A 25,183-nucleotide genomic window follows, 5' to 3' on the forward strand; every position below is an offset into this window, starting at 1 on the left:
AGTCTTTGACAAGCTAAATTATTTACAAGAGGATAGCTGGGTTAGGTACAAAACTGATCAGTGGCCAACAGGGCCGTAAACCAGATTCCCAGAGTTGTCTGTTCCAGTGAACAAAAAATATTTGCATCTCTTCTAGACAAAAATATTCAAGTTAACCTCTACTTCTACAGAGTTATAAAATAGCCCAGATGATAGGAAACTAAGTCCAGCCTTGTGCTCAAAGAATACTCAGTAATCTCTTCTGCCCTTTCTAAGTTTTGGAAATTTTTTCTAACAATGAAATGTAAGTCTGCTGGAAGCCTGTAGGAAATAGTTCCATACTTTTATAAAAGATGAAAAAAGAGGGTGACATATGGCCCTTTTATCTTGTTTGGCTTTTGGTTACTTTTGTATGGGGGTGGGTGATACGTGGTGGTGCTTCAGCCATCGGGGCAACTACAAGAGGACAAGCCCAATTACAAAAGCCAACCATGCTGAAAATGGTAGTAAAGAGATGGAAAGAACTTGAAGTATTGCTGAGCCACCAGTGTCAACCACCCTCTTTGGACACTTCTTGTTAGGTGAGTTAATGAATTTTCTTTATGATTTAAGCTGCTTCTGTTACTTGCACTTAAAAGCATCTTAAGTTGATTCACTTGGTCCCTGCAGCTCTTAATATGAGATCTGAGGAGAGGGTACTGGTTCTCTTCCAGCTACGAGTACCAGGGAGTCCAAGAATCTAAGGGTTTAGAATTTGGAAGAGTGAGCTTGGTAGGTGACCAGGAGACTGGGTACTATAAACTTGGAATAAGTAATACATTCAAGAGAAACTTACCCAGTGACACCTAGACAAGGAGAAGATGAGTTTTAGATAACAATGCATTGATAGCCCTCAGATATATAAATATATAAGTATGTAAATCAGCACTAAGTATTTTAAGAAAAAGGCAAACAATGTGTTAAAAAACAGTTATGAGAAGTAATTGGCTGGCACCACTCCAATGAAATAATAAATTCTATATAATAGACAAGATATCACACTATTTGGCAAATTTGGTTAAAGTATAATTTACTGGCTTTCTGGTTACAGTAAGCAAAAATAGTTCCAGCAAGAAAGTCTTGTCATATATTTAGTTACTATCCTTTCCTTTGAAGCATATAAAAATCAAATCCAAGAAATAACAAGGTGACTAGTAATATAGGCAACTTATATAAAACCCTTCTTCTAAAAAGCTCAGAGTAGCCCTTCATCTATTACATCATATGTCCCATACCATGTGTAGGTCCCTCTCATTTCTAAGTTTCCTGATGCCCAAGAGAGATAAGTGACCGGCTAAGATTAGATGACAGTTGTGCTCAAATACATGGCAGAGCTCCTGCCTTTGTCTCCTCCGTCAGGCCATTTTCTACATCCTTCAGTCCCCAGGACCACAGGAGAGTGAAGAGAAGTCTGTGAAGGTAGATGGAACAGGTGTTTCTCAGGCTCTCAACCCAAAGTAGGACTGTGGAAAAGATACGCACAATTTAACCTTTCATCTTCCCTTAAGCACTTATCTCCATAGTTTCTAAACCTCAGCTCCCTCTCCACATGTCTGTCCGACATCTGGCAGGGTCTCAGGGTGGATTGCAAACTCTTCTTGCCAAAGGTACTGGTACAAAGAGTACTCCCTGTTGCTGGTCTCTGCCATGTGGCATCCATCCTAGCCCCTGAAGCACCTCCCTGGTAGGCCCTCAAGACCATGACCACCCCTCTGTGTTTTAAGAGAGGGGCAGAGTCAGGCTCCCTTCAAACGTAGCTATTGCCAACACAGCAGGAGCTGCCTACACCTGGCACTGGGGGTGGGAGGGGGGTCTCCTTGAAAAAAAGTGACCTCAGGACATCCTTAAAAAGTAGGAACTGGAAGAAAATAGGAAATCACCAGTAACACCACAAAGACCACAGCTTCTTTCTGCTTTTCCATCTTCAAACCTGGGGTAGCACACCACCATCCCCCATCATATTTACTGACCTGGATTTCCAGTAGTGAATTCCTGATGCCACCTCTCAGGGAATATTGGGCCATTCTAGCACAAAACCTCACCAAGCTGTCAGGGAAACTGTGTGGGCTGCCAGGTGATGAGGCAGTCATCTTAGGGAAAGTGTTCCAGCCCCAGTCTCTCCTCCACTGTAAAAGCACCAAAATCAGCAAGGCCTCAAGATCACCAGCAAATGGGCTCTCTGCAGAGAGGCTGCTCTGACCTTTATCCTAAAAAATCTAGGCTAATTGGACTCCTCCCCCTTCAACAGGAATGAGTTTGGGTTTTTTGTTTGTTGTTTGCTTAGTGGTTTCCAAATTAACATTGGGGCAAAAAAAAAAAGATGAGCAAGACATTGCCTCTGCCCCCAAGGAATTCCCTTATGCCCAATTCTGCTGTGGTGTCCAGAGATGATGATATTTCAAACATTAGCCAATTAATTGGACCAAAGAGAAGAAAGGCTATAGGATTGCACTTTCAGAGACTGGGTGGTTCTAGCTTTGTCCAAGGTTCCAAAGTCCCTCAACTACTGGACCAGCCTATGGAACCTTGAAGGAGTTGGTAAGGACCTTCAGAACACAAACACCCTTATAAAAGTTACATCCCTCTGTGCCAGAGGTTCAGGCCCACAGGGAGGAATGAGTTTAGTACTACATTCTCAAGATAGCTTATAGTGAACTGTGAATATATTCAGCTTGTGGCATCACTATTTTTGTGTTTATGTGTTTATGCCATATGCTATAGATTTAGCATATTATAAATATATAAATAAACCAAATTAAAATAAGTACAGGACAGCTCCAAAGGAGTAAACAAAATCTTTATTTCTTCTGTAACCTCATTTTTCTTAGCTTTTCCAGGATCTTCTTGATCTCCTCTGCTGGTGCACTATATTAGTCAGGGTTCGCCAGAGAAACAGAGCCAATAGGCTATAATACAGATATAGATTTAGATAGAGATAGATATGGTGATTTACGATGAGGAATTGGCTCATACAATTATGGAGCCTGAGAAATTCCACAATCTCCAAGTGGGAGACCCAGGGAAGCTGGTGGCATAACTCAGTGTGAGTCTATAGACCTGGGAACCAGGGGAATCCACGGTCTAAGTCTCAGTCTGAGGACAAGAGAAGATGAGATAAGCCCCAGCTCAAGGCAGGAAAATGGGGGCAAATTCCTCCTCTCTGCCTTTTGTTCAAGTCAGGCCCCCAAGGGATTAGATGGTGACCAACCACACTGGAGAGGGCAATCTACATTACCGAGTTCACGGATTCAAATACTGATCTCATCAGAAACACCCTCACAGACATACCCAGAAGCAATGTTTAATCTGGACACCGCATGGACCACTCAAGTTGACACATAAAATTAACAACCACCTGCACTAAAATAATTTGCAAGGCATTTGCAACAGAGGAGCAAAACCTAACTTCTTTTTTTTTTTTAAGATTTTATTTATTTATTTGACAGAGACAGAGAGAGATGGAACACAAGCAGGGGGAGTGGGAGAGGGAGAAGCAGGCTTCCCGCTGAGCAGGGAGTGCGATATGGGGCTCAATCCCAGGACCCTGGGATCATGACCCAAGCCGAAGGTAGATGCTTAATGACTGAGCCACCCAGGGTGCCCCAAAACCTAACTTCTTCACATGTGTTGTTTCCAAGGTAATCTTCATAACTCATAATCTATGTAATTTTCAAAATACATTTTAATATATACTATAGACCATATTGGCTATGGTTTGAAAGATTTGATTTGAAAGCTGAATGAAGCATTGTGGTAGTCTGTACTCCTGTTCCCAAACAGTCACACCTCTTGTGACTTGCAGTGAATGTTCCCTTCAGGAGGAATAGGCTCCTCCACTCTTCTGACACTGGGCTTGGTCATGTGACTCACTCTGGTCAAAAGCATGTGAGCAGATGGGGTGATTGTCATGTCTGAGCAGGACCGTCAAGAGCCACGGAGTGTTTCTGCTAACTCTCTTGCTTTTCCCTCTGCCATGAGAAAAGCACGTCCCACGTGGGAGCTGCTCCTTCAGTTTTGATACTGAAATGGCAGGACAGGTAGAGCTGACTCGCAGCTGATCTGCAGCTGCCAAATGCAACATGAGCAAGAAATTGTTGTTGTAAGCCACTGAGATTGGGGTTTTTTGTTCATACAACATGACTTCCTTCAGCAGGAAGAGTTTTAGTGTCTTATTCTCAAGGTAGCTTTTAGTAAACCGAACATTCTTAGCTTTATACATCATTATTTGTAAGTGTCTATGCTATATGCTAATAGAATCATTCTTTTGGATTTAAAATGCTTTAAGAACAGATAATTAAGATAACTTCTTTATTTTTTTAATTAATTATTTTTTAAAAATTTTAATTCCAGTATAGTTAAATACAGTATTATATTCGTTTCAGGTATACAATATAGTGATTCAACAATTCCATATATTACTCAGTGCTCATCAAAATAAGTGTACTCTTAATTCCCATCACCCATTTCACCCATGCCCCACCCACTGGTAACCATCTGGTAACCATCAGTTTGCTCTGGTAACCATCAGTTTGCTCTCTATAGTTAAGAATCTATTTCATGGTTTGTCTCTTTCTCTCTCTCTCTTTTTTTACCTTTGCTCATTTGTTTAGTTTCTTAAATTCCACATATGAGTGAAATCATATGGTATTTATCTTTTTCTCACTGGCTTATTTCATTAGCATTATACTCTCTAGATCCATCCATGTGGTTGCAAATGGCAAGATTTCAATTTTTTATGGGTGAATAATATTCCATTGTGTACACACACACACACATATATACCACTTCTTCCTTATCCATTCATCTATCGATGGACACTTAGGTTGCTTCCATAATTTGGCTACTGTAAATAATGCTGCAGGAAACATAGGGATGCATGTATCCCTTTGAATTAGCATTTTTGTATTCTTTGGGTAAATATCCAGTAGTGCGATTACTGGATCATAGGGTAGCCCTATTTTTAATTTTTTGAGCAACCTCCACACTATCTTCCAAAGTGGCTGCACCAGTTTGCATTCCCACCAACAGTTCATGAGAGTTCCTTTTTCTCCGCATCCTCATCAACACTTACTGTTTCTTATGTTTTTGATTTTAGCTATTCTGATATTCTGTTATATAAAAGTGGTGAAGTGGGGGTGCCTGGGTGACTCAGTCGGTTAAGTGTCCAATTCTTGGTTTCAGCTCACGTCATGATCTCAGGCTCGTGAGATCAAGCATGGCGTATCAGGCTCCATGCTCAGCATGGAGTTTGCTTGAGATTCTCTCCCTCTGTCCCTGCCCCTGCTCATGCTCATGCTCTCTCTCTCTCAAATAAATAAATAAAATCTCAAAAAAAAAGTGGTGAGAGTGGACCTCCTTGTTTTGTTCCTGGCCTTAGGGGAAAAGCTCTCAGTTTTTCACCATTGAATATGATGTTAGCTGTGAGTGTTTCATATAAAGCCTTTATTATGTTGAGGTATGTTCCCTCTAAATCTACGTTATTAAGGGTTTTTATCATGAATCCATGTTGTGCTTTGTCAAATGCTTTTCCTGCATCTATTGAAATGATCATATGGTTTTTATCCTTTCTCTTATTGATGTGATGTATCACATTGATTTGCGAATACTGAACCACATTTGCAACCTAGGAATAAATCCCACTTGATCGTGGTGAATGATTTTTTTAATGTATTGTTGGATTCAGTCTGTTAATATTTTGTTGAAGATTTTTATATCTATGTTCATCAGAGATATTGGCCTGTAGTTCTCTTTTCTTTTTGTTGTGTCTTTATCTTGTTTTGGTATCAGGGTAATGCTGGCCTAATAGGATGAATTTGGAAATTTTCCTTCCTCTTCTATTTTTTGGAAAAGTTTGAGAAGAATACATATTAACTCTTCTTTAAATGTTTAGGACACCTAGGTGGCTCAGTCAGTTAAGCATCTGCCTTCAGCTCAGGTCATGATCCCAGGGTTCTGGGATCAAGTCCCACATCGGGCTCCTCGCTCAGCAGGGAGCCTGCTTCTCCCTCTGCCTGCCGCTCCCCCTGCTTGTGTGCTCTCTCTCTCTCTCTCTGACAAATAAATAGATGAAATCTTAAAAAAAATAAATATTTGGTAAAATTCACCTATGAAGCTATCTGGTCCTGGACTTTCGTTTGTCGGGAGTTTTTTGATTACTGATTCAATTTCTTTGTAGGTAATTGGTCTGTTCAAATTTTCTATCTCTTCCTGCTTCCTTTTTTGGTAGGTTATAGGTTTCTAGGAATTCAACCATTTCTCCTGTGTTGTCCAGGAGATAGATTATTTTCTAGAGGAGACATATTTAGAAGTATACAAATTAAATATTGAAAACTAACAGAAGTGAAAAGTAGATGACATATTTATGATTAGGAATAACATATAGCATTTTTCCATTTAAAAACTACTCTGGAGATCGCTTGTGGTGAGCAGAGTATAATGCACAAACTTCTTGAATCACTATGTTGTACACCTGAAACTAATATAACATTGTGTGTCAGCTACACTCAAAAAACCTCACAAAAAATAGTCTAGAGATTTGATCAAGATAGTGATAACTGCCTCCCCTTTCCACCTGAAATTCCCAGAAATGTGAGCAATTTTTCAGGAGGAAATTCATAATAGTGCTAGAAAATAGTTATATATGGGCAAGAATTTTCATAAAAGCTCTGAAAGAATGCAAAAAGAAGATCCCCAAACCTAAAACATACAGAAGAATGTTGCCTCCAGATCCCTCTTCCCACAGAAGCAACCAGCTCAATAATATGCCCTGTATGGTTTTTCTCACTTCTCCATCTCACTCACTCTCCCCACTCACTGGTTTCTGTTTCATGAAATCACCCCCTAGATAAACTTCTTACACTCCAGTTTTTGTTTCAAGGTTCTGATATCAGAGGAACTCCAACAGACAAGTTTCGGTGTTTTCCCAATATCTAGGGCCTCACTTGTAACTAACTCCCACCCTTCCTTCCTTTCTTCCTTCCTTCTTCCTTCCTTCCTTCCTCCCTTCCTTCCTTCCTCTTTCCCTCCCTCCCTCCCTTCCTTTCTTCTGTCTCTCTCTCTCATCCTCCCTCCTTCTCTCCTTCCCTCCCTCTCTCCCTGCTATCTTCCTTCCCCCCCCTTTCCCTATCTCACTCTCTCCATATTTCACCCAGGATATTCACCATTAAACTCAGCACCACTGCTTCAAATCTATCTTTCCAACTTCTCACTCACCCTTGGGTGATGAAACTTGGGTTCATCCTTGACCTTCTCTTATCACGTTTCACATATCTATGTAATTTTAACTCCAGTCATTTGAACTTATCAAGTTAACTGTCATCCTTCCATGTCCTGCCCACTGCTGTCATATTGTTTCAGGTCCTACAACCTCATGCATGGATATTCTAAAAGGTTTCAGACTGATATCCTGAGTTCCCCTCTCTCCCCTCTATAATTTATCACCCAGTCTTCCTGAAGCTCTGATCATAGTTCTACTCAAAAGGTTTCTGTGGCATTATTGTCTATACTACAAAATAAAGCCCTCTACAACATCATGTCAACCTACCTTTCCTCACAACTTCATTCATGTACCCCAAGAGCCATTCCAACTGAACTATACTCATCATTCACTCTAAAAGTGCCAGGACTTCCCAGTACTGTGCCTTTGCTAACTCTGTTCCCTAATCCTGGAAAGCTCAGACTCATCTTTCACCTTTCATCTTTCAAAACCTACTTTGGGTCAAATATCATTTCTTCCAAGACCTTCACTGATTCTCCCAAATAGCATCATTACCCCTTTTCTGATCTCCTATAGCACTTAAAGTGTACTTTTCTTGGCATTCTTATCAGTTGTTTTAAATTAAAGTATAATTTACATTAAAATATATAAATCTTAAACTTGATTAATTTATCACCCTTGTAATCATCCATTCGGGTCAAGATATAGAACACTTCCAGCATCCCAGAAGATTCTTTGTGCCCCCTTCCAGTCAAAATTCCCTTCAAAGGTTAATCTCTATTCTGAGATTGGGTTAGTTAATCTCAGATTAGTTTTGCCTGTTTTTGAACTTGATGTAAATGGAGTCACATAGTATGCACTCTTTTGCATCTGGCTTCTTTCACCCATCATCTCTCTGAGATTCATCCAGTCATGCATATCAATTGTATGTTCTTTTATTGTATAGTATTCCATTGTAAGACTATACCACAATTTATTTAACCATTCTATTCTAAATGGACATTTCTCAGTGTTTTAGCTATTACAAATAAGGCTTCTATGGACATTTTGTACTTGTCTCTTGTTGGACACAGGTACTCATTTTTCATCTCAGGAAGAGAATTACTGGGTCATAGGGTATTTGAATGTTTATGTTTGGAAGTACGATCAAACATTTTTCTAAAGTGATTATACCAGCAACATAAGTTCCAGTAGCTCCACATCCTTATCAGCACTGTTATTGTCAGAGGTTTTTTTTGTTTTTATTTTTGTTTTGTTTGCTCTTCTGGTGGCTATGCTTTCATTTCTACATTAAATTACAACCACAAACAACAATATTTACAGAGCACTTAACAGACTGCAAACTTTTTAAATGTATAACATCTCAGTGCATATTCCCTATAGTTCTGTAAGTAAGCAGGGAGAATCCCATTATTATTCCTATTTTATAGATGAGAAAACAAAGGTTCAGAGAGGTTAAGCAGCTTGCCCAGGGCTATAAAGTATGTAGCAGAGACTCTGCAGCTGGCATATCCATCAGGCTATAGGGTTTATAGTTATTTGGGTAGTTTACTAACAGTTTGGCTAGTTTACTAACAGCTCTTTAAGGTTAGGCCTTATTTTTAATTTATCTCTATTTAATAAATGAATAAATGAACTTAAGTATAAAATTAAAATTTCTCTGTCTATACAGAAAACCTTTGCAATAATTGGTTTATAATAACATAATAAATAAGCACCATCGCTTACTACCTGAATCACAAAGGAGGGTATTTCAAGAACACAGATACACAAATATCCAAACACTTAGCCCCATTTAATGACTTTCTTAAAATGTTGAAGGATTAAAAAAAATATTTTAATCTTCTCTCTGAAGGATTATTTTAAACTCATTTACTTCAACTATTAAGCACACCAAATGTATTGCAAATATTTGGGTTCCTAAATCAACTAGATTTCAGTTTTTTATTTTGTACATAGAACACAAAAAATTGTCACCTTTATATGTGAGGTGACATGTACACATGTGACATATACATATACATATTTCCTTATGTATTAGCTAACAAACATGCCATGGAATAGTAAAGAAAAGAAAAGAAATACCAATACCACTGTATACACATATGTCCTACATTCAGCAGCTTTGGGTAGTTTATTAAAAGATTATTTGATATTCTTTTATCACTGTTTCTTAGGATAGTTTGACCTCATTCAAAAGATTGCTATGAGTTGTCAATAAGTCAGTGCCTATCTGTATCATCCAGCATGTGTTTAGAAGATACATGGCAAAGCTCAGTATTATCTGGTTACTTTTTATGCATTCAGAAAAAACAGGCAACACATTTGAGCTATCTGACATCCATGGATGGCCAGACCTTGACGTACTCTCTACATTTCAACCTTTTTTCAAGAACAATGTTGCACACACTCCTAAGTTGAAAGATGTACTATGGATATCTCATAGTATCTACTTTTGTCTCTGTATGCTCATCTTTTCAAACATGGTCATACCATCTTATGGGTCTCTAAAACATCCAAAAATTATTACTTTTGACCTCAGGAAAATACAATTAAAAGTTTTTAAAATACATTTTTAAAGCAGAGATTATAATTACAAATTACAGACAACTGAACTCATAAAATATATTTTGACCTTCTGTATCAGATATTTCATGTCAAACTGACTTTTGATTTGAGTATTTATCTCTCTGAGGCCTAAGAATATCTTCTGCCTCTATCACTTAGCTCATGGGATGTGACACTGACGCATTCTAAGGTGACCACGAAATTCATTTAAAGCATGCTAGATATTAATAGCTCAAGCTTGTTGAAAAATACGATAAATTCATAGCATGCTTAAAGGTATCTGAGAATTGCTTACAATCACAGGATATGATCAGATATATGAAAATGTGTTTAATACAAGTTTCTGTCTTATATTCAGGGCCAACTTTATTTCTAGAACAACAAAAAATGGCTATTCAAGTAAATCTATATTGAATCATTCAACAGTTTCCTCATGGAAAAGCATACTGTAGATGTTTAACTATAGTCATTTACTTTTGGACTTGCTTCCTTTCAATTCCACCCCCAAAAATTCATTTTTCAAGTTCAGACACGACTGTCAAAATCATGTCCATCAGTAACAAATGAACATACCTTTCATGCATGTAGTCAACTCCTAGCAACAGCTGGATAAACCATTCTATTATTTGACTTTCCGGAAAGGTTTTGCCAGCTTCTTTATATTCCTGAATTTTACAGTCCAGATCCCGGCCCTGAAACACAGCAGCATAATTTTTCATATTTTTCTTTCAGTTAAGATTTTTAAATGAAGCTCTCTCTACAACGGTTAATATACAGCAGTGACTGTTGATCACAAGAAAGTGAGGGCATACTGCCACTCTGGAACTCGGAGTCTCTCCTTGACCAACCTCTAGCCAGGTTCCTCTGAGTCCTCTTCTCAACTAGGCCTTGACCTTGGCTTATAAAGACTTGAACCAATACTAACACACTTCTAATAGCTCAAGGCCACATCCCTAGGGTGACACTAGTCTCCCTTAAAGTGTCTGCCTGAGAAAACTCACGGCTGCCAAAAGAATTTACTGTTTGTTCCAGCCCACACCTGTCTCCTGGTGTCTGTGGAAGGGTAGGGGCCTAATTTTAATTAATGCCAGTTAGCAAGCCCAGATATACATGAACCAACCCCTTTCCTACTTTTTGTAATTTTTCCCTTCCCTGACTCTGCTCAGGCCACCACCATTTTCCCCCTTCTTCCAGTCTCCCTTTTTATGGTCCAGTCACATATGCACTTATCAGAATATGTGCACAATCATAAAGAGCTCAGCTCTTTTCCTGACTGCCAGTTACCAAATAAACTCTGTTTTCACCATCTTAAGTAATGCCCACTGTGTTTATCTTTGACATCACTCAAGGACAAAAACTCTTCTAAAGGGTTTTATTTTTATTACATTACTTAAACATTACCTAAAATTTATTTTTGTTACATTATATTACATCACATATTTGCATGTACCCAAATAAAACTAAGAATGACTTTCCTTATACTTAGAATTTAATATAACTGTAGAAGCCTAACATATATACAAAGTAAAAATATAAAGCCAATAAGACTCAAATGAATAATATTAACTTAATATAAAGTGACTACGTTTTGGTGAAACTATATCAGTTCTTACATTGTAAATATGGCACTGGCTGCTGGGGTTCGATTCTTTTCAGTTTGGCATGTCCACACTAATGTGTCTTAAGTCATCTTGGGATGACTTAACTCTCCTTTTGTCTATTTAACTACAGTAAAATTCCCAGGAATACAGCAACAGTTGATTTATGTGGGGTCCAAACACATCATTTCAACATTTAGTCAGTCTGTCCTCCCACTCACTGGTGATAGAAAGAATAATATTTGGTGCCAAAAATGAATCATGATCACAATGACAAACATCTAAAATTGCCTGGCAGAGTCTGATAAGACCCTTTCTGATTATGCTTATATTAATGTATTTCAACTGCCATAGAAATGAATATGCAAAATGTTAAATTCTCTTAGAGAAGCCCTATACCTGATCCCCTTTACCTTAAAACACTGGACAATTAAACACAATTCCAGAAGTGCGTCTCTGAAGAAAAAATAAGTGAAATGCAAGTATTTTGGTCTTTAGGGTATGCCAACAACACAGCCCCATGAGAGAAGAGAGGTAGGTACCAAGCCGTATCCCTAAGGAACATAAGAGCCAAACGTTAAGCTACTTATAGGCTTCCTGACAGAGTTTTCACTGTTAAATGCAAAGGAGAAGCATTTATAGGCAATGAAACAATCAAAGGGAAATTACTTCTAACCAAACATTAGGTCAACGAACTGACTCATTTGTAATGCATTTTTTATTTCCTTTCAGTGCAATATGCAAATATTTGCCTTGCATATTCTCACCTTCCACAAGGGCACGACAAGTCAAAAATGGCATATCAAACCTTCAACTTGCACCCTAGCTCACATTCAATTTCCTGCTGGATTTTCTGGGCCAAGGAGATCAAAGCTTGTTGGAATTCAAAAATACAGTGAATCGAATATTTGACTCCTTGTCAAAAAGACTATCATTTTCTTCTCATTCTCTAAACCTACCTTTATATCCCTCCCCTCTTTTTAATCCTAGAGTTTATCAAAGTTCTGTTGGATCATTCAAGCTATACTGTCATAATGTTTCTATAAATTGCACAAAACATTTTTTGACAATATCCTGTGAAGTAGACACGAAAGCCCTTCAGATAAAAGGTGAGCTGTAAGTGTATATATTTTTCCAATCCAGGTTTCCTCTTCTGTTCAAGAGGACCTTTCTCTCTCACACAAACACAAATGCACGCACACAAATTTTAAAACAAAAAACAAGATATCCTTTCAATACCCCATTTAGATTCTCTGAATATAATAAAATATCCCCACTGTCAGAAAGATAATTATATACTATAATATTACATATTATATATGTTGCTGTGTCCTTCCTGAATAGCTTCAGATGAGGAGTGATGGAAGGAAGGAAGAAGGGAAGGACGGGAGGAAGGAGGGAAGGAAGAGGGAGAGAGGAAAAGAAGAAGACATGAAAGGAAAAAAGAAAAAATTGCCTTATAGAAATATCAATGAAGCTGCTTGCTTCAACCCAATGTTTCTTACTTTAGAAAGATCATACATAAGTACAGTTGTCCCTATGAAAACAGCCTTTGCATATGTAATTGTCTGCCCCAATTGTAATAACACTAAAATTTGGACAAATTCATGTATTAAAATAGCATTTTTTTCTAGAATTTATCCCCAATAAATTATAGAAATATGAATTTTACACATTTGTATTAGCTTTGGTATTGTTTTCTTCGTGAGTGAGCAGAATTATGTTCTCTGTGAGTTAGCTTGCCATGATGGGAGCACACTTCCTGGGTGACATTTAGTGTTAGTCTGAAAATTACCTCCTAATGCTCTCTCCTCAAGTGGTGACTGGAACTTGCTTATCTGTTTCCTGCATTGATATTAAGTATGCATGCAATTTCCCATGACTAAATAAATAAATATATAGAGAGATTTATTTACATATATATATTGCTATTAAAAAAAAAAAGAGGGGCGCCTGGGTGGCTCAGTTGGTTAAGTGACTGCCTTTGGATTGAGCCCCGCATCGGGCTCCCTGGTCGGCAGGAAGCCTGCTTCTCCCTCTCCCACTCAGCCTGCTTGTGTTCCTGCTCTCGCTGTCTCTCTCTCTCTGTCAATTAAATACATAAATAAAATCTTTAAAAAAATAAAAATATTTTAGTATATGTGCTGCCGAAGCGAGCACTAAAAAAATAAAAATAAAAATAAAGAAAGAACAGGGTCTTCAATAGTGGGCCTCAAAGTGAAATGTCAAAAGGAGATTACACAAATTGCCTCTTGCTCTCTGAGCAGAACCATAAGAAAGAGAAATGAACCAGATCCTAATATTAAGCAAGGAATGTGTTTAGTTGACAAGACAGAACGCCAAAAGATTAATCAGAGAGCTGGGTCTCATCCCCCTCAACTAACTGCCCCTGCAATTTTCATTTTGCACATTTATCTCTAAGAAAAATATTTGCTTTGTATTTCGTTCTTTAATAAATACTCTGTAGATTATTTTCTTAGGATTTAAATTAGGTAATCAAGTCACCCATAGATTAAGATAACAAATTACGCTTACACAACAAAAGAAATACAATTTTTTTTGTGAAGCAGTCTGATTTTAACTCAGCAATATGAAAAGCATTTATGACTTTCTTTCCCTAAGCCATCTTCCACGTAAAAATCAACTGTTTTTGATAAAATGTCATACCTCAGTTTAAGAAGTTCTTATTACAATATCTATAGGTGCATTGTTTTCTTAATTTTGTCTTTGAGAGATATTTAATGATGACTATTGCTAAAAAAAATACTTTAGTGAAGGGCACCTGGGTGGCTCAGTCAGTTAAAGTGTCTGCCTTCGGCTCAGGTCATGATCCCAGGGTCCTGGGATTGAGTCCCGCATCAGGCTCCCTGCTCAGTGGGGAGTCTGCTTCTCCCTCTGCCCCTTTCCCCAGCTCGTGTGCTCTCTCCCTCTCAAAAATAAATAAATAAAATCTTTAAAAAAAAAAACAAACTTTAGTGAAGAGTACTGACTTTGACTTAAACCATTATTAATGTTGCCGTAACTCTACACTGCTCACAGAAAACGCTTTCTTTCACTAATATCACCCCTTGAAAGTTGCAAATAAAGCTTTGATGTTAACTTCTGAAGTTCTGAAAATCTGTAACCCAAAATGTACCATTTGATGGGTTAACAGCATCTCCTCCCTCCCCCATCCCGATTAGCCAACATGAGGTTGATTTTGAAATGCCAAGACCTTGAAGAAATGAAGAACAACTCAAATACAGTGTCTAATCACCATCTTTGATTCCATTAAAGTTTTAAATCCTAAAAGCATTTAATTAAAAAAAGTTAATCCATGTTTTTTTAAGTCATCTACAGAAGCACTTACAACCATTTTAAAAGACTAAAGTAGAGCATTCTCAGAGGCCTGGATACCATGAAACTGCAACATTCAGAGCATACACAAAGGACAAAATAATCTCAGGATTTTAGGGCTGGAAGAAGCTTGAAAATTGTTCTGCCCTACTTCATTTTAAAATAAAAAAGCTGCCCCTTATTAATTCACTTGGTTGACATCTTAAAGTGCTGTTCTGTTATACTCTATGTCACCTTTACACAAGTTTCTAATACATCCTTCCAGTGGATCTCAAATGTCAGCAGGCATCAGAATCATCCATGTTGCTTGTTTAAAAGGCATACTCCTGCACCAAATCAACAGAGACTCTGAGGACAATGGAATCTGTATTTTTTAAATTTTTTTTAATAAAACAAATTGTATTTACTTAGAAGCATTCAGAATGTCAACAAAATAGTTGCAACCTTTTTTTTTTTTTTTGCAATTACAGAGTGGTATTTAGTTAACAGAACAGCAATAATTTCGTAGAAGCTGCATCAGAGACAACTGAAGATGAAAAAACTATCATCCCTGGGGGCACCCGACTGGTTCAGCCGGTAGAACACGACTCTGTATCTCTGAGGTTGTGAGTTCAAGCCCCACGCTGGGGGTAGAGATTACTTAAAAAAATAAAATCTTAAAAAAAAGAAAAGAAAAGAAAAACTACCATCCCCATATATAACTAATTTGTGCTGTGCACCAACAAGAACCTACTTTAAATTTCCATGCCAATTTCCCACCTCCACACTGTACCAGGCAAGCTTAGTGGCTACAGAAAAAACTACCAGGACAGGGCTGTCAAAAGACACATTCGGGAGTGTGTTAACTATACAAAAAAAAGATAAAAACAAATCTTACACAGCCTTACATTTCAATTTTTTTCTTTAAAAGGAGTGAGTTGTATACGGAGGTTGGGGGGGGGGGTTACATGCGTTATAGACAAGGGAAAAAAACTGCCCTAGCACCAACTTATTTGTCATCATCTTCTTCATCTTCCTCCTCTTCCTCGTCTTGCTTGTCTTCCTTCTTTTTCTTGCTTTTTTCGGCCTTGACGACTCCCTGTTTTGCTGCATCGGGCTTTCCTTTAGCGCGGTATGCAGCAATCTCCTTTTCATAGTTTTCCTTCAGCTGAGCAGCCTTCTTTTCGTGAGGCTGCTTGTCATCTGCAGCAGTGTTATTCCACAGCTCTCCCAGTTTCTTTGCAACGTCACCTATGGATAGGCCGGGATGTTCTCCTTTGATTTGGGGGTGATACTCAGAATAAAACAAGAAAAAGGCCTAAGGAGGCCTCTTGGGTGCTTTGGGATCCTTGAACTTCTATTTTTGTTTCCCCTTTAAGGGGGATGTAAGTTTTCATTTCTCTTTCATAACGGGCCTTGTCCACCCTCGTCATGTCTTCAAATTTTCTTCTCCTTAGCAGACATGGTCCTCCACCTCTCTGAGCACTTCTTAGAAACATCTGAGAAGTTGGCTGAAGCATCTGGGTGCTTCATCTCGTGTTCCTCTAGGCAAGTTTGCACAAAGAATGCATATGATGACATTTTGCTTCTCGACTTCTTAGGATCTCTTCTGCCCACGTTTAATTATTTTCCTCAGTGAGGCACAGAGTCGCCCAATGCCCGTCTGGCTCTCACTCACCCCAGTGTTGTCTCTATGGAGCTCAGTGTACTGCAATGGCTATAAGGAATCCCTATTTTTCAACAAGAATTCTAAGTGACTCTGGGACAGGTAGCCCATGGACCACACTTTAAGAAAAGGCTGCATGTTGGCTAACTGAACATAATTAAAATAAAATAAAATAAAATTTATGGTTAAATAAAAAAAAAAAAGAAAGAAAGAAAGGGGTGCCTGGGTGGCTCAGTCGTTAAGCGTCTGCCTTCGGCTCAGATCATGATCCCAGGGTCCTGGGATCGAGCCCTGCATCGGGCTCCCTGCTCCACGGAAGGCCTGCTTCTCCCTCTCCCACTCCCCCTGCTTGTGTTCCCTCTCTCGCTCTCTGTCAAATAAATAAAAAAAAATCTTTGAAAAAAAAAATAAAGAAAATGCTGCTAGATAATAACACAAATGGGCCATATACATAATATTTCACCCATCAAGGGAAACATTTGTTCCAGTAGTTTGAAAAATTCCAAAGGCAAAAGATGTATTTGGGACAGTCAGGGTTGAATAATAATCATTTTATAATGATATATTTTAAAAACCTGTGGCATTACTAAAGAGAACACCAATAAATGGAGGTGGAGGGGGGCAGGGAAGGAGATCATCTGTCATTGTAGAACCCGAAGACATTTCCTTAGAATTCTAGAAGTTCACTGTAACGGAGTGGATAAAAGTGGGGTCAATGGAGGCCACACCACGCTCTTAAAAGCAAAATAAGAAAATCCAGTTTCTAAATAGGTACTAAATAATGGCATGTAGTATCATGATGTTTATGTCTGATAATATAAATGAGCATTCCTGAGTTTAGTTGCTAATTTCTTTTTCCAAATTCTTTTAGAGTAAGTGTTCTTCCTGTTGAGGCAAATGTACATGAATAAGAATAAAATGATAGAACTTATTTTTATCTTAAGAAGTGACATGAAGTGCTTTCATCTATAAATCACTGGGTTGTTTTTAAAATAAAGTATTTGAAGTGGATTGTTCTGATCCTATTTTTGAACACTTACATTTATATAAAGTCATATGTCAGCTAAAGCCATATCCCACATGCTGTATGCTCTACTGGGTTTATGAATTGCTTTATATTTAGTGCATTAGTACAAATCTTTTAAATAAAACTAGTTTCGCTTTTCAATTTTTACATTAACAATTTTAAAAATCAGTGGCCTTACTTTTTAACTTTATTGTTAAAAGGCCAAAACATTTCATAGTTTAAGTAAAGAAAATAAATAGAACAAATCAAATTAATCATGAGTAGATCAGTTCAGGTATATAAAATCATGAGACACTCACATGATTTACAGTCTTCCTTAATTGAATAAAGTCTAGACCCATAGAATTGGCACAGAGCAAATTCAGGAAGGCCCAACTATTCCAGGATGGAGCTGCCCAGATAAAACAGAGACCCCTGATGGGACCTACCTCTCTAAAGATAATGCTTAGTTCCCTCAATCAGCAGCAATCCCAGCAAAGCGGCCACTAAAGACAGCCCTGATGTGTGGACACCTGGAGCTCACATTGGGAAGAATGGTGCTATAAACTGAATGTTTGTGTCCCCCCAAAATACCTATGTAGAAATCTTAACCCCCAGCATGACAGTCTTGTGGGGGGGGGGGGGCATTGGGAAATGATTAGATCATGAGAGTGGAGACTCCTGAATAAAATTAGTGGCTTTATAAAGAGACCCCAGAGAACTCCCTCACCCCTACTACCATGTGAGGACAGCAAGAAGATGACCAACCATCTATAAACCAGGACTCTGGCCTTCACAGACACCGAATCTGCTGGAATCTTGATCTCAGACTTCAAGCCTTCAGAACCATGAGAAATAAATTTCTGTTGTTTATAAACCACCCAGTCTATGATATATTGTTATAGCAGCCTCAATGGACTAAGACAGATGGTCACTAATCAATGTCACAATAATCAATATCCCAGGAGTCTCTCTCAACCATAAAAAAAAATTTGGATGGAAGTGGTCCCAGATACAGGACAATAAGCAGTAGCTTTATGAGACATATCATTACCAAATTCACTTGCAAGAGTGTACTGACACCGACTAGAAGTTCAAGATTATAAAACTCAGCCTACTTACTTGGTTTATTTAAGCAGTTTTACATAAATAAGAAACATAAGAGAAAATTGCAAATTTTCCTTTTTACAGTACAAACAGATCCTTGGCAAGTAATCGCTTGAAAATTGCTATCAGACCCATTAGTGTTTAAGATTTGCATGTTTCCTCCTTCCGGCATGAATCATCCTAACAGTTACAAGTCAGACTCAGAGTTAAAAATTAGCTTGCCTTCTAGAAAACAACTGGAAAGGGGAGATGGGAGAAGCAACGATTATAATCACCACTTCCATTATTGACAGTCTACTAGGTGCAAAGCTCTAACAGCCATTTTTTCGATATTCATTATTTCAAATCCCTAAAAAACCTAACAAAAGAGGTGTTGTTACACTATCTTAATATCAGGAAAAGTATCAGAGAAATGAAATAACTTGTTCAGGGAAATGGACCAAGATTTGAACAGAAGTCAGCGTGATAACATAGTCCAAACACTCTCCACTATTTCAAACCCTACCCAGTCTCCGAGTGAGAGAAATAAAATACTTAATAACATCATCAACACACTAAAATATCCATGTGTGTGCAAACTAATAGGCATGTCTTTATGTATAACTGGAGATAAAGATACAGAATATAAATGAGAATAAGCCAAGAAAAGGAAATGCACGGGTACATGTGAATTGTGAGATGATCACCACATTCGAGTTAACTGATACATCCAATACTTCACAGTTACCTTTTTTCCTTTTTTTTTCCTTCTTCTTCTTTTTATTTATTTATTTATTTATTTATTTATTTATTTATTTATTTTTGGTGGTGAGAGCACTTGAGATTTACTCTCTTGGCAAATTTCAGGTGTACGGTACAGTATTGTTAACTATGTCACTGTCCCCAGAACTTGTTCATCTTATAACTGAGAGTTTCCATTTTATATTTTTTATATTTTCCAATAATTCTCATAGGCTTGACTAGTATGCTCTGCAGATATTTGTGTTCTGGGCCACGATCTGAAACATGTTTAGTTAACATTGCTGGTATGAGCAATAAAACAGTCAATCTCTTCTAATTCATGCCCGTGTGCAGATAGATAATTACATGCTTGGGAGGTAGGAACCATGGACTATTTGGTTGACTCTATTAAATATTAAGGAAGAAATTAGAGCAATCCAAGTAGAAAGAAAAAAGGAGCAGTTTTCCTAATACCCCTGGTCCTGGTTTTACCCTGGACAAAATTCAATATTCCAGCCATGTGATTGCCAGAAAATCACCCCACCTCTCTGGGGCCCTGTTTCCTCATCTATAAAATAGAATAATATACAACAATCTACTTCTCCTTGCAAAAGGAGGAGGGCATGTTAAGAAGACACAGGAGTCACCATGAAGGAACCCCAACAGCTAAAGCTGGAGGAGTCTGAACAACAAAATAAATCATGAGTATTGGGTTATAACCCATAAAATAAAATAAATATTCATGAGCTCATGATGGTATAAATAATTGAATAAATACATAAGTGGAAAAGGAACAGTAGAACAGCTATTCCTTATAAGAGAATCCCAATTAGTAAATGTAGAAAGAATGAGGGAAATACATAATCACCATTAGGAAAACATCAGAGTTAAAAGAGCTCCAGGCAACCTTCACTGGAAGATGCTAAAATCAGTGGGTGAAAGTTTGAGGAAATACAGGATTATTAGCATAGTCTCAAAGTATCTTTCCCAAGATATTTATCCACTACAAAAAAAGGAAATAGTAACTTTACAGTGGAGAAATCCAGCAGACATAACTTCAATCAAATAATCAAAGCTAACATCACCAGTAATAAGATGTACTAACATCATGCCCCCTCGTAATATGATATACTGAGAAGGACACCACATCACTTCTGTGGTAGTCTTGCCCAGAATATATAACCTCAATCTAATCATGAGAAAAACATCAGGCAAATCCAAACTGAGAGGCCTTCTACAAAATAACTTACCAGTACTCCTCAAAAGTATCAAGGTCATAAAAAAAAAAAAAAAAAAAAAAAGGCTGGAAAGGGAAACTGTCCCAGATCAGAAAGGACTAAGGAGATACAATTAAATGCATTGTAGGATCCTAGATTGGGCCCTGGAACAGACAAAGACACTAGGAAGGAAACTGGTAAAATATTAATATTCTGGTTTTGATAACTATACAGAGATTATAGAAGTTGTTAACATTAGGAAATGTGTTTAACTGCAAACACATTACAATTAAAGGTGAAGTATTAGGTTCTTAAATCATGGTCCATGCTTTTCTACCTCTAAGCTTTTTATCACATTATTCCCTTTAACTCAAATGTCCTTGCCCCGTCTCTTTGACCAAATCCTTGCCAAACTGCAAGTTCAAATACAATGCCACCTCCTCCATGGTTCCTGCAGTCCAAAGTCATTTCTTCCTCTCTTAACTCCCACAGCACTTTAACCACCCCGTTCCCTTGATCCTTACCACATCCCCCTTGTATTTTTGCCATTGTTAGAAATGGTTCATTTATTCTACCAGACAGGTTCATTAAAGAAATACTAGCGTATTATCTCCGTTGCCCCACACTCTCTAGAACTGTATCGGACACAGAGTTGGGGATCAATGATTACTACTGCCTTTGTGAACTTGAAATTCTTAAGGAGCCAATAAATAACCTAGAATGCCAATTTATTCATATGCACTGAGAACTACAACTGCCAAGACAACAGGGAGCTCTTGTCAGTTTAGCCAGCAGATTTTTTTCCTTTTAGAAGAGGCCTAAGTAGAGAGCTGCATTGTATTCAGAAGTTGCACATGGAGCAAGGAGAATAGACTAGGCAATTTTCATGAATAATAGCACCAAGTGAGGTGCCTGAGCATAAAACCTAACCCACCGTCAGAGCCATACTTCACAGTTCTCAGGTTTGGGCCTCATCTTTTCTCAGTGCTCCATAAACACTAACAAAGTTTTCCTTTACGACTCCATTTTTCTATTTGTACACTAACCATCCCCCTTTTTATGCAGTTCGCAGCCTTGGCCACACAGTCGAATCACTTGGAGATCATTCAAAACTCCTGATGTCTAGATAAAAATCCAGGTCAATTAAATCAGACTTTCTGGAGATGGGCCTCAGGTCTTGTAATTTTTTAAATCTTCTGGTGATTCTAATGTACAGCCAAGGTTGAGCACTACTGTTCTACTGATAAATTTTTGTTTAGTTATGTTAATATCGCTAAGCAGAAAATAGACAAGTCCAACCTTTCCTGCTTTTGGTGGATAGTCATATGTTCTCTCTCTACTGAAGATATGTGATCTCACCTATCCTCTACTGCATCTATTAAGTGAATGTCCGGGTTTCTGGGGATGTCTTGTCCTCACCCAAAATGACAACCTTCAGGTAGTATCTCACAGGTCTCTAGTGCGGTACATTGTTAGGGAGCCAGCAAAATAAGGCAGGACAACATGCTTTTGACATTTATAACAGGTAGAAGGATCCAATGTTTTATCTTTTACCATTAGTGTTTGACAGAAATGAGGTGGGAGGCAGCTGGAAGCAAGTGATAAAGAATTCGTGAGAAAAAAAAAATTTCTGAGTGCTAATTTCCTTCTGGCTCACTCCATGGGTCCATGTGATACAAAAATGAATCAGAAAAGGATCGATCTCACATTGAAAGTTTGAGATGGTTTCTACTATGTATAATGTGCTGAGTGCCAAGAGACATAAAATGCTATGGGGTGGCAGTAGGGGGACCAGGTGGGGAGAGATTTCCAGCCAGGAGATTATGGGGTCTTTCTAAAGGAGGATGGATTTCTGCTGGGCCTGGGAGGATGACTAGGACTTGAAGAAGGACATTCTGAAATGGAATGGTCCAAGTACAGATGAAGAGGTGTGAAACTATGCAGTATGGACAGGAAACAGGAAGTAGTTCCATTTAACCCTGGGTGGTGGGGGTGGGGGAGAAGAGAAGACACCAATATTTGAAATACTCTCCCACTTTGGTAGTTTTGGAACTATTCCTCATCAAAGATTTGGTTAGATCTTGACAAGAAGTTGTGAGAGTTCAGTTATTTGCTTTTCACACTCATAATCTGATGTGATGTGCCCAAAGGGTTGAGTGGTGGATGTAGCAGCCTCATGAATGCATTTATATATTTCAATCTTGCAAGGTCCCAAATTAAATTACAAAAGAGCAAACTTGGAGATAAAAAGACCAACTATTTCAATGGTGATGGGCATTTTCCTATGAGGTGCAAGTTTGGCCATCTGCTATTTCCAATATTATCTTACCTCAATAAAAAGAGGATAATGCCAAGCTTGTGCAAGTTAAGAATAAATTTGGGTCTGAAGATGAGAAATATCTCTGTTAACAACAAGAACGAGTGATCCGCACACGTCATTCCTTGGGAGTCGGGGAAGTGACAGGCTGACAGCTCAGCAGCATGGAGCCCTGGAAGCCCCGCAGAGGTTCCCCGGGCCTGCCTGCGGTCATCACCATAGCAACGCCCCTCCTAAGAGAGTAGCTCAGTCCTTGGAAACCACCAGAATTTAAAAATTAACGCAGATGATCCTGGACTGGATCCTGTGCAAGAAGAAACATACAGAAATGTCCTTTCTAAGGATATAAATGGGACAAGTGGGCTACCTTTGAAGATGGATTATGGATTAGAAGGGTGGTTCTCAAACTTAGATGTGTTTTGGACTTGCCTAGTGGACTTGTCAAAACAGAGACTGCCAGACCCCACCTCCAGAATTTCTGATTTAGCACGGCTGGGGTCGAGTGCCCAAGTAATAGTGATGCTGCTGGCCTGGGATCACATTTTAACATGTACTGGATTAAATACCAGCATTGTTTTTTCCTTTAAAAAAAAAAAGATTTTATTTATTTATTTGTCAGACAGAGAGCACAAGCAGGGGGAGCAGCAGGCAGAGGGAGAGGGAGAAGCAGAGTCCCCGCTGCAGGGAGCCCGATGTGGGACTCGATCCCAGGACCCTGGGATCATGACCTGAGCCGAAAGCAGACACTTAGCTGACTCAGCCACCCAGGCATCCCACCAGTATTGTTTCAATGTTAATTTTCTGATTTTGATCATTGTACCGTGATTATATAAAACAGTGTCCTTGGCCTTAGAAAATACAGTAGTATTTAGAACAAAGAGCCATTGTGTCTGCAACTCCCTCTCAAGTGGTTTAGGAAAAAAATACAGATAGATAGATGAATAAATAGAATGATAAAGCAAATGTGGGAAAATTATAACAACTGGCAAATCTGGACGAACAGTGCATTGTGTTATTCTTATAACTTTTCTGGTAGATTAAAATTACATTAAAGTTAAAAATATTTTAAAAATAAGGCAGGGAAAGAAAGTTCTAGCTTATCACCTGGAGCTGTCCAATACGGTAGCCAGTAGCCATACGGGGTTATTTAAATTTAAATATATTAAAATTAAATAAAATTTAACATCCAGCTCCTTGATCACACTAGCCACACTTTGTCAAGTGCTGAAGAGTCATGTGGGACTAGGGACTACTGTATTGGACAACACAAATATAGAACATTTCCATTATCACAGAAAGCTCTATTGCACAGTACTGACCACAGTGAAAAATATTGTTAAGACCAGGAAAGAATCTTTGGAAAATCCAATGTGCCAAAAGCAGCAGTAGATGTAACAGTAAGTCTTAAGTAGTAGGAGTCAGTTGTCTCCCAAATAAAATAGTTGATTAACTGAAGGGCTAAAGGAAGAAAAATGATTAAATTATAGCAGATGGATCATATTGTAGTTACATATGGAAATACCTATAGTTTTGCACGGATTCATGACATACATGCCAGAGTAGCTGTTCATTATCACTGTTCTGCACAACTCATCATTTTGTTTTTCTTAACAGTCCATTGGCTAAAGGAGAAGTAGACATCCAAATGTAGGGGTTCTCCTGCCCCCACTCTTTCCCCCTCACTTTCTTTCAAGCACAGGAATGGACAAGGAAACACCTGGCAATGCTGAGCTGAGGAGGCTGACCTGCAGGGAAATAGCTGAGACTTGGAATATCTCAAACTCGCAGATATTTTAACTGGGCTTTCAGCTTCATATTGGTTAATACACCAGCTAATGTATCAAGCAGGCAAGGCTGGCTTTTGTTGCTATCCCTACTCCTTCCGAGTTTCTTCTCCTGCCTCTTCTTTTCTGTATCTCAAACACACAGCACCCTCTGGTTGTCCAAAGTTTCTGACCAAACAGGGCTGCCTTCCATTCTAATGAGCATCTTCCTTGTTTCCAGCATCCTTTCTTTCAGGCCCCAGCAACACACAGGTGATGAACTGACTAAATTCACTCTAAAATATGAAAAGCACCAAATTCCCCCAAGGTGCATTTGGCTAAGACTAGCTCCCAGAATGTTCTGGGAGATACTTTCTGAGCAAGGTCATCTTCATGTTCTCTCTGCCTGACCCAGCCGTTCTAACTCCCCTCTACCTAGCCTCTCAGGAACAAACATACAGATTCATAATACAGCTGCACCTTGTCAGCTTCCCCCTCTGGTACCCTTCCAAGCAGTTTCAGTCTCAGTTGGAGCTCAGTAAAATGTACAGCTATTACTTGCAGAGAACATGGAGTGGCAGGGAAAATTGCAAATACATGAAGCCATAAATCACAAATTGATAAATATGAAGAAAGATTTCCATGAGGAAAATGAGCCATATTTCCATTTCC

General features: G+C 38.5%; 1 protein-coding gene and 1 pseudogene across 8 annotated transcripts in view; both read right to left on the bottom strand.

Annotated features, from left to right (window-relative positions):
• The window catches only part of NEK11 (NIMA related kinase 11), a 237,990-nt gene that overhangs the window by 166,434 nt on the left and 46,373 nt on the right, over positions 1–25,183 (bottom strand). For all 8 annotated transcript variants that reach the window (XM_032408712.1, XM_032408709.1, XM_032408715.1 and 5 more), the window contains exon 4: positions 10,376–10,494. In XM_032408712.1, coding sequence (XP_032264603.1) covers positions 10,376–10,494 — 119 coding nt within the window. The remainder of the gene's footprint in view (positions 1–10,375; positions 10,495–25,183) is intronic.
• Positions 15,719–16,338, bottom strand: LOC116635205 (annotated as a pseudogene).

This window comes from Phoca vitulina, unplaced genomic scaffold (assembly GCF_004348235.1).
Source record: "Phoca vitulina isolate PV1807 unplaced genomic scaffold, GSC_HSeal_1.0 scaffold10, whole genome shotgun sequence".
NCBI lineage: Eukaryota > Metazoa > Chordata > Mammalia > Carnivora > Phocidae > Phoca > Phoca vitulina.